A 10904-nucleotide genomic window follows, 5' to 3' on the forward strand; every position below is an offset into this window, starting at 1 on the left:
CCCAAACAGGAAAATTTTTCCAGGCAACGATCTTACTAGTATTCTAATCAGTTAAAAAATTTGTCACTTCCTCTTTGTGAGCACTATAATTACTGGAACACATTTTATTCCATTCTTTTGTCGTTATGTTTTAGATTGATCAGTAATTTTGTGCTCTCATCTTTTTCTCATTTTCTCAGGGAAAAAAGAAGGTGCAACTTATTCAGATATTTAGGAAAAGATAAATTTATTAGAATTTTTTTATAGCAAGATTTTCCCTATTTTCCTCAAGAACCCGGCTAGAAAGGTATGTGAATCAACAATGTTCTGAAACTTCTTGTCTCCCTGACAAATGGGAATACTAGTAACTAATACAGAAAAAGATTTGTGAGCTGACTGGTTCATATCTTCTCAGTACCTAACGGACTACAGGGAGGCACTCCTTCAGAGCTGGAGCACCTCAGCTCCCACAACTGGGAAGGAAAAAAACTAACAGGTTAAGAAAGGAAAGAAACCAAGCCAGGACGGGATAGATGGATATAGGGAGAGGTTACAGAGCTAGCTTAAACATGCATGTAACCTCTGGGCCTCAGGACACCAGTTGCAACAGATTTTGGGGTGCAGAATGTAAACCTTTGCCTTGAGGGCCCTCTCTGCCTGTCAGAGAATACCCCACCACCTGCTAAAGCCAATAGCTTTGTTTCTACAACAGACGCCTCTTGCCTGACACCCCAGGCGTAGCCACAGGACTCCCAACTGGAAGACGGTTACAGGTTGCTGCTCAAAGACTACCTTATTTTAATTTCACATGCTAGATTCCATGTTCAAGGAGTGTTTAAAAAAACCAAACACCAAACATCATGCTTCTACCTAGTCTTTCTGGGAGCTTTGTAATAGAGAATACCTAGGTAGGAAACCCTGATCTGGGGATCCTTGACTCCTTGTCATCTGTCCCACACAATTCCTTCAATGTAGCAATGTCCATTTGGTGTTAGGGAAGATGCTCTTCAGAGCAAAATACTTCTAATAGGTCAGCTACATACCACCTTCATCAAGTGATTATCTAAAAGGGAGAGAAGGGGAAAATATTTTGATACTTCATCCTCAATTTTCCTAAGCAAAAGACATGACAGAACAACTTGGCTTCACAGCTCTCTTCTGCCTGCTGAAGAACTTAACAGAAATCTTTGCTTTCACCAAGTGAACGATACGGGCCAGCTATCACAAAGTTCAGTGGGCTGAGTTAAAAGTTAAAACTATGTGACCTAAAAAGGTAACCTCCCATTCCACACAAGTAAATGGATTGTAAAGACTTCTGTTTGAATGGAGCTACTCCAGGTGATGTCTTTGCACAGCAGACAATGCTTCCTATGACATCTGTAATGATACATTTTAGATAAAAAATACTAGATTTCAAAACAGCTGATCCAGTTTTGTTTCAGACGTTTTGAAATGGTAAGGGAGACTGGAAGAAACACACAGTTCTAACCTCCTGCTTTTAAGTCCCTTTGACACAGCCTCTGACTGGGCTTTCCTTGAGTTCGTTTCTATAGCACAGTCAAAATTGAACATCTGTTTGGGTGAGGTTTGACTTTTTTTTAGTCTGACTCACAAACTGAGTTTTCAGAAATGGAAAGCAGGAGGATGAATGCTTAAGAAATCAATGAAGCTAAAAGTCTACATTTATCAAAAGCATCGGAAATACAGATTTCTTTTTGAAGTGTTTTAGCCCCATATAAGAATACCTCACCTTCACCGTCAATGGGCTATCCAGTTTCAGCAGCTAGCATAGCATCATTAAGTCTAGCTCTGGAGCTTTCAATGGGAAAGGCAGCAAAAACTAATTCTGCCATTAAACACATTTCATGAAATGTGATAAATCATGAAATCATGAAATGTGATAAGAAATCCTTTCTACAGAAAACATACTATAATTGCTTGAAAAAAAGGGTGCACTTGACTAATAGCAACATGCTGGTTTTAGCCCTCAAATAGAATTAAAAACCCTTAAGTCCAGTACTTCCTCACACATGCTGGTTTTTTAACATCAGTTACAAACATCTAAACACACAGGCTCTCTGTGCTAGCAGCTGCGAGAAAGTATTTGGCTACACTGGCTTTCCAACAGGACTGGGCTGGCCTCACAGGATGAGCACTGCTTTGGCAGCACCGTCAAATCTACTATTTGTACCCAAATGGTCGGTAGATCAGCAAAATGAGCACAGATCTGTACAAAACCAGTGAACAGATATGCTGTACCCTGCAATAACGGACTCTCCTATTACACTCATACAAAGGCCACATCACTTATTTAAAATGCTGAAACTTGGGAAGAATGAAGCTCACTGAAGCCATTAAGATATACCTTCAGTGGCACAGACACACTTGCAGCGTCTGTACAGAAAACTGTGGGCATAGGCACACCCTATTTGTGTGACTTCTTCCGTCCAGACAGGGGTCTGGTTCTTGCTCCAGTTTTACATACTTGAACAAGAATAAATTTTTATATAGCGCCTTTCACTCAAAGGTCTCAAAAGTCTCTATACCTATTACATATGTCCCAACCCTTCCCCCTGTGAGGTAGGTATTATTCCTGTTATTTACAGATGGGGAAATTCAGGCACAGAGGTTACATTATTTGCCCAAGGTCACACAGTGAGTCAGTGACAAAATAAAACAGAATCCAGATGTTCTGATTCCTGTTTGCACAATCCAACTACTGACAAGCCTCAACTTCACAAGAGCCTTAAACAAGTATCAGTGTGCATAAGAACAGTCCTGGGTTTCAAGAGCCACTCCTAAAAAGCATAAGGAAGGAGGAAAAAAAAAAAAAGGAGGGAAAAAAAAAAAAGTGAGGGGATACATAACTTACTTCTGCAAGCCAAGACAGCTTTAAAGAAAGAGTTCCTGCTAATTCCCATCCCAAAGCTGAGGCAGCTTGACTATGAGCCGCAGATACAGAGGGTGGGAAAAGAAGGCTGATGGAACCAAAGTTTGAAACAAAAAAAGCAAGCTAGAGTAAACAGCCATACCATAAGCCCTCATCTTTTGAAAGCACAGGGTCATAGAAAAATAGGGCTGAGATAGGACCTCAAGAGATCACTGAAGTCCATCCAACCTGCCTTGAAGCCAGAATCAACTACACCTGCCTGTTCCCAAATGTCTAGTTAGTCTGTTCTCAAAGCCCTCCATCAGTGGAGATGCCATGCCCTTCCTCTGCAGTATGTTCCACCTCGCACTATCACATGAGCAAAAGAGGACAAGCGAGTCTAAGATAGCTACTTCTGCTCCCTCAGTGGGGGTACCGTGATTCCCAGGCCTATCTAATGATCTGAATACATTTCAGAGAAGGTAGTCTCCAGATATTTACTTGTTTCTGTCCTGGATTCCTTGGGAAAACATCAAACACTGATGTCTGCCGTGGTGCAATATTTGAGTTTTGAAAATACTGATTAATACCAGGATAGATACTAATACACTTACTACAAGTGCCAAATCCTACAAGGTCAGTAACAAAGACTTTGATACGGTAATTTGAGCTTATTGCAGATTCAAACTGCAATAACAGGGCAGGGAAGACTACAGAAAAACCCCACAGCAAAAGTCAGCACCTCAGAGTTGCTAAGATTCATCCAACTGCAGACAAAATCCAGGCAGTCGAACAACACATCTTCAGCAGAGGCAGCACCATACTGCTCTGTAGCATCCCTCCATCTCATCTGTCTTCAAAGTGCATTCTCAGTGCAAAAAGTAGGACTGAATTTAGAGGGGCTCACTATCCCCAGTGGATTTCATACTAAGACCAGAATTCTTGCTTGAGTTCATATCCTGCAGCTTTGTGTGTGTTAAGTTCACTTCTGCATAGCGGAATGGTGCTGTCCTGGCTCTGCCCCTCAGCATCTATGTCCAACAGTGTCCGCTCCTCTACAGGAAGACCCACCTGGAAAGGAAGCAGTGCAGGCAGTCCAGGTCTCTCTTCTACGGTGCTGCTGCTACTAGCAAAACAAGAGTCCAGATTGCTTGGAGTATCAGTACTTGAACTGTTGGCAGAAGATTCACCCTTGGCATTGCTGGGTGATACAAACCACCAGGGATCAAGCCGCTGCCGACTGGCTGCAGGACGTGGCCGGGGCAGGAACTCCAAAGTCTTGGGTCTTTCCAGTGTGGGGTCCTGCTGTGCATTCCATCGTCTCGGGGTTGGAGGAAAAACAAGGTTGGGGTCTGGCAGGCGAGGGACCTCATTGGGGTCTCTACTTGGACTAGGTGTTTTTAATACACCTATCCAAAACAGAGAATGTAAGAGAAGAAGGAAACATGTTAGATGTCTCTACTAAATGGTTCCAACAGATCTTAGTTTATTGTATGCACACTGTGAAAACATTTTCAAAGCAGAAAGCCTCCATTCAGAATCTACAAACTCCATATCTTCAAGATTATATCAATCTGAAGTGAAGAACTGGCTTCTTTATCCCTACACTGTTCTCAACATCTGTTTCACTGACCTAGTGCATGAGGCAAGTTTTGTTCATTTTCTCATTTGTTTTCTTCTGTTTTCAGACTGGAGAGCATGGATTTGACCTCCTACCAGGGGTGAGGATTCTCCAGACCTTGTGGAGGCCACATTACCATAACAGCTTGAATGGATCTGGGAGACACTTGCACAGCAGGACATGACACCTGTTTGCAGCAAGCAGGACCAACTTCCTGGAAGAGCCTTTTAGCAATACCTACTGTGGATGAGTCCTGGTTTGTCTTATTTTAAGGGTGGGGGATGGTGTTTGGTTTGCTTTTTTTTAGTTTGTTGGGGTTTTTTTGTAAACACAACATAACTTAAATTTTAATGAATTCCATTTTAATGAGTATTCTCAGCTGTATTAACCCACATTTTCTGCAGGCTACCATTCAACACACAACCTTACATTTTGTTTTATCATTGGGAAAAGACTAATTCAATCAGATTTTAATCTATTATTCTAGTCCTTTTTTTTTTTCTCTCTGAATTACTAGGACAAGAAAACAGGAAAGCATTTTTTAAGTTATTAAATCACAGCCACTCCTAAACACTACAACAGTGAGACCACTGCCTAATCAGGAAGATCCTTCTTCCTTGCAAAGGAATAAGAGCAACAGTGGCACAGCCCCAAATTGCTTTAGTGATCCAGTTTTCACTGCTTTAAAGATCAGAATTTACTTTAAAACTGTAATATCAATACAAGCAAGTGTATAAAAGCAATGGAGATGCAATCCCAAGGGACTGCTAAAAAATGTGCAGTATTTGTACTTTGGTACCATTTTGTTTAAGAAACAATACTACGCTCTGCCTCACAGCACAGGGGAGTAGAGGGACTTTGTTTGTGCGGAGATGATAGAACAGAGACCACTACTGCATTATTCTGTTCATTGTTTGTGTAAGGATAGCATCCATAAGCTCTTCTTGTGGGCTGGCCAGCACAACGGATGCTGTATAAGCAACATGTTTACCTCCTAACAAGTAATTATACTGTTTGGGTCTTTATTCTGAAGAGGAAAAGGAAGATGGCTGAAAACCTACCTGCTCCCAGTGCTCCAGTTAAACAGCTACTGGAAGGGCAGCCACTGGTTGGGCACCCATTGACAACTAGTCCACTCCCTTTGATGGCCCCATCAGAAGGTGTGCGCCTGTGCCCACTTTGCTGGGTGTGGGAAGAGACTGTCACATGTGTGGGAGTCAGGGATTGGTTGGGGTCTTGTTTGAACCTCTCAATCTGGACATTGACTAATGGGTTGGTAATGGCAGGCAAGGGAGCCTTGACTGTCACTGGGCTGACAGGCATTTCATACACCACAATCTCATCACTGTCTGAGCGCAGCAGGGACCGGGTAGAATTACATTCGGAAATGGAAGACAGGGAAAGAAGGGTGAGGGATGTTGATGGTTCGCCTAGCAGCAACATTGGATCCTCTTTCTTGAAGATCTTCCGTGAAGGTGGACTAGTGCTCCTGCGTGGGCGTCCAGCTCGCTGGAAAATGCTGTCACGCTTCTTCTTCTCTTCCTTGGGTGCCTCTGGCTCCTCCTCAATCAGCAGCTGACACTTCCCTGCTTCTAGCAGATCAAAACCCAGGCCTGCTGCAGCCAGCACTGCTCCACAGCCAAGCAATGCAACCTCGCATCGCTTGTGGTGAGAGCCGCTACGTTTGAGGCTGTTGGTTGGTGTCAGCTGTGGAGTACTAGTAGCAGAGTTCACAGGGGTGGACTCCTCATTGGCATCACTAGAAGGGCCATCCCAGTCTTCATTCTTCTGAAATGGGATGCAGAGGTATGACTGATTGTGCCCAGGTGAAGAATGCACCTTGCCTTCCCCATTAAGACATTCGCTGTCTTCATCATCTGGAAAGCAAATGAAAACAGACTTTGCATAGATGTAACATTTTCACTGGTGAGTTTCACTGTCTTACAAATACACATGAAAATAAGCTCCTCTTCAGAAGATACAACCATCCTCATTGCAAGCATCATTCACTAATGCCAAATATTCTCAGACTACTGTCTCCAAAGCAGATAGGTTGAGACAAATAACAGGAAACACTATCAAAATGGAAGGAATTAGTATCACATTAATCTATTTGGGATCAACTGCAGAACAACATCTCAGAATCTATACCCTAGTTACTTCTAGGGTAAATTGATATGTTTGGGAGGAGTATAACGTAGGAAAACTATAAGAGCCTCTCACTGCAAGTGAAGATACAACTATGCTGCACATCTAAATCTCATTAACAGGAAAGGGGCTGAGAGGTAGCTTGGAGCTAGACAGGAATTAAGCTTGTTAGCTTGACAGGTAAGAAGCGCAAGCAGAGAGATCAACAAAAAGAAAATCTAGAAAGTAGTTACTTCACAAAGAATAAAAGAAAAATGGATACTACCAAAACGAAAACATTGCTGCAAGGTATCAAGTGAAGGTCTGGAAAGGAAAGTTTCATTCAAATGTGAATGGAAGTGGGGATGAGAATATGGAGTCCAGGGAAATCCTTTACCCATCTCTGCCAAGCTGGTGAATCCTGGAAAAGCAGGTGCAGTTCTCTGGATCTTTCCAAGGTTTGGTGCACTGGATGACCACTGTTTGTATCCTTCTACCAGAGCTTTCAGACTGCAATAGTAGAAAGACAGGAGAAAATGTACCATGCTCACAACCAATTTTCATAACCCCTTCTCTATTGCTCTACTTAACTACATAGATTTGAAGTCCTCCCATAGCAAGACATTTTGCAACATCTTTACGGCACAAAAAAAGTCAAGAAGTCCCCCTCTCATTTGCTTCACCATAGCAGTCAAAAGACCTCTGCTGATAGACAACAGCTGTGATGGCAGAATGAGAGAAAGCACCACTACAAAAATCAGATTAAACATTTTCTTTTGAAACCAAGGCAAACCTACCATGGCAGGTAAAAACATAAAGTGCTCAGCAAGAGGAGGGGAAAAATATCTCCAAAATATTTCCATGTGAAAGCCAAATGAACAATGAAAGCCGAAGATCGCTCACTGTGACAGCAACACAGGTAAATTCATTGTAACAGCAAAGTCATGCCTCTGTATTATAAAAAGCCCAATATTTCTCCTCTAAAAACACTGCATTGAAATACAGACAGTTAAAAGCCTAAGTTCTAGATTACGGAAAAATAGGTAACTAAAATCATAAATCATGTCATTGTTTCTTTTACTTACAGACAAAACCCCCCAAAACCTATAAAAACAAACAAGTGAAAAACCCAAAACCAAACTGCTACTTTGATTTTAAAGGTACGTCATCAGGCACTTCAACTTATTAATAATCCATATTCATATCCATCATCCTATTTGTTCCCTGCAGTACACTCATAACATCAGAAACAACTTCAGTAGGCAACGCAACCTGGCAAAGTTTTATTGTTCAGTTATCAATACAGTCTGAACTGTGTGATTTTGGGTGCCTTTCTCCAAACTCCAACATGAAACACATCATAGTGTTGGCGGAAATCTAACATAGCATTAGGACAGACAGAACTGAATGAGAGGAGTAAAAAGATTTATGGATAGTTTGAATGATCTTAACTGGACACACAAGAGCACTGACTTGTTATTGAAACAACAGAAAACTTAGGAGATGAGATCTCTTCCAGCTCCACTGCTAATTTGCATTGCTCTCTTTGATAAGAAAGATAATTCATTACAACTATCCTGTTACAGAAAAAGAAGGATATGAGCATACAGAAGTTATCTCTTATGATTCTTATTTTCCACTGGAATGACTCTGCGTTTCTAAGATGGCTTCCATTGCAGGATTTCAAAGTTTTATTATATGAGGGTTTTTTGCCTTCGTATGTATTTTCCCTCCATTATGTACTTAACTGGGATGCCCTACTTGTCACCCAACGATATTGCTATAGCAAGGTCACAAGGTCTAAACCGGATTCAACGCGTGTTCGGTTGGTTGATGGCTGTGCTGTAAGGCACTACACTAACAGCATCCTGTAAAGATCTCAACTGTCTTGAAAGTCCATCATTTTCCCCCCATTAACCATTCTAGCACATGCAGTACTGTGCTATAAACTTGAATCCAGCCAGCACAGTGCTGAATCCTACTTGTCAAGATAGAAGACCACGTGGTATTACCACAGAGATACAATTCAGTGTTTGGGTCTGTGCTGATTTACTCCCTCTATACTATACTCAGCTATGTATGTCGTATCTAACATATCCCTGTGTACAACATGCACAGTTAGGATAAGTACTATAAACAGAGTAGCATATTAAAGGAAACCTGTTGAGTGAAAATGAACCATGTTACAAGTGTGATCACCTTCAAAAGTAAATGTCAAAACTCTTAAGAATATGGGTAGACAGCTATCGAGGAGGAGGAGATTTCCATGGAACTGAGCAAACATATTATTCTGTTCTCTATACATAGAGAGAGCAATGTTTTAAGTGATAGGCAGCAGTGATCTTCAGTTTAGCCTTCACTTTACAGTCATAGTCATTTAAAGGGTCTTGGGAATTGCCTTTTATTGTATAGCAGGTCATGTCAACTTAGTTTGCTTCCTTATGACTTCTCAGAGCAACCTTGTTTTTGCAAAAACCAGTATAAATGTTTGCTGTTACTGAAAAAGCACAGCTCAATCTGAACAGAAAGATAAAATAGCTACCAGAATAATTTCAAGGCCTGTTATGTTTGTCTCAACATTATAAAATCTTCATCCTTCCCCTTTATTTTTCACTCCTTCTCTCTCTCCCCTAAATTACAAGCAGACCCCAAAGACCTGTGCAGTGTGCATTTGAAAACAATTCAAAACATGCTGACTTGAGAGTACATTCCCACTAGAGCAATATCATCTGTTACTGCTCCAAGGAGTCACTAATGTTTATTGCAACTCTGCTCCCTTCAAAGTCTACATTCTGGCATGATCTCAGGAAGAAGCAGTAGTTCATTGTATGTTAACCATACTGCCCTCTCAGCCACGCTATCGTGTTTCAGATACTCTGCAAAATGCTATAGCTGTATGTATTGAGTCTCCCTGGAAAAGGTGATGAATACTACAGGACATCCCAGCTGCAGAGAATTCAGGACAGTTTTAAGAGCTCCTTTCCAGCTGTTGGTACCCAAAAGCAATTCAGTCCTTCAGACTGTACAGTAATGAAGAGAAAACTGAGGAGCTTTATTCCCAGAATTCTAAGAACATGATTTCAAGCTAGAAGTGCTTTTCCACTAGCTTCAATGATCTCCTGCCCTTTTATATTATAAATGATTGTAAAGTGTGACACATGCTTTAATTCTGTAGAATGCTATACTTCATCTATAGAACAGGTAAAGCATAGGCCGCGGTCAGAGAAGCTTCCTCCACATTGCCCTGTTAATATATCAAGAGTAACTTTGAGGAAGAACGTATTTTAATGTCATTAGAACACTTAGATCCAGGCCCTCTCGCACAGGACTGCAATACTGATGCATTATGTAAACACCTATCTTCCAGAAATTTCACACCAGAGCACACAATATTAAAGATAAATTATAACCAGTTATTTTATTTTCCCTATAAAACACATGGCAAGAGTCAAACGATCAATTTAGTAGGGGAAAAAGCTTCGAATTCCATTAAAAATCACAACGCATTCAAACCTCTAAGAGTATCAAAATACTCCTATGTTTAAAGCAGCATTTTGGCAATGATCCATTGGAGTCCTGGTATAAATAATTCACAAACACACAAAATAAAGAAGCCACAGAACAAGAATCTATAGAAACAGAGGTACAACATGTATCTCTGCAAAAGTCACTTTCAGGATGTGTTCACTCAAGGTACTTTATAAACACTCACGGTGTCTTTTTCAAAAGCCTGAAGAAAGGATATTTGCCTGGCTCTACCAGATACTTTTTAAATAGTAGCATTTAAGACAACAAAAAGCATAGATGAGAATTGTAAAGGAGAAGTAGTTTCCAGATATGGAATGAAATTAGAGTTAAGCCTGAAAATAGAGAAAAGCTACTACAGAAACAGTTTTGCATTGTTAAGAAATTCTACTGTTTACAAATACACTTAACAAGGTAATAGCAGACAGTGAAAGCATCAGTCAGTCCGGACCTCTAGCAAAGGACAGAATGCAATGCAGTTTTGTAACCTATTCTGAATCTCTAACATCTCTGACACAGCAAATGAGTTTGGAAGCAGAAAAGCATTTGCAAGACGACAGGCGAATCTCCTGTGAGCCAGCTTATAATCAGTTTTAGAACCAGGGAACCAGTGTGGTTCCAGGCCCTTTCTTACCCATCTTCTCCTGCACCTAACTCCTTGTGACAAAGTGAGCTTGGTCCCCAAGTGCGTCCTTTTTTCTTCTGGCCTCTCTTCTCTTCTTCCTCTCCCTCCTCCTTTGGAAGGACTGAGCTTCGTCCCCATGTTTTACTGCTTTCAGCAGG

The 10904-nt window shown here is 41.1% G+C and overlaps 1 protein-coding gene across 1 annotated transcript in view; it reads right to left on the reverse strand.

Annotated features, from left to right (window-relative positions):
* Positions 1 to 3775: 3775 nt before the first annotated feature.
* Positions 3776 to 10904, reverse strand: part of MAP3K9 (mitogen-activated protein kinase kinase kinase 9) — a 44965-nt gene continuing 37836 nt past the window's right edge. Inside the window, exons 7-10 of the mRNA XM_010144898.1 lie at positions 10756 to 10904; positions 6994 to 7106; positions 5531 to 6346; positions 3776 to 4257 (exon numbers count right to left, since the gene is read on the reverse strand). The exon at positions 10756 to 10904 is cut by the window's right edge and continues 6 nt beyond it. Coding sequence (XP_010143200.1) covers positions 3776 to 4257; positions 5531 to 6346; positions 6994 to 7106; positions 10756 to 10904 — 1560 coding nt within the window. The remainder of the gene's footprint in view (positions 4258 to 5530; positions 6347 to 6993; positions 7107 to 10755) is intronic.

The sequence above is a fragment of the Buceros rhinoceros genome, unplaced genomic scaffold (assembly GCF_000710305.1).
Source record: "Buceros rhinoceros silvestris isolate BGI_N320 unplaced genomic scaffold, ASM71030v1 scaffold6491, whole genome shotgun sequence".
In the NCBI taxonomy this organism is placed as follows: Eukaryota; Metazoa; Chordata; class Aves; order Bucerotiformes; family Bucerotidae; genus Buceros; species Buceros rhinoceros.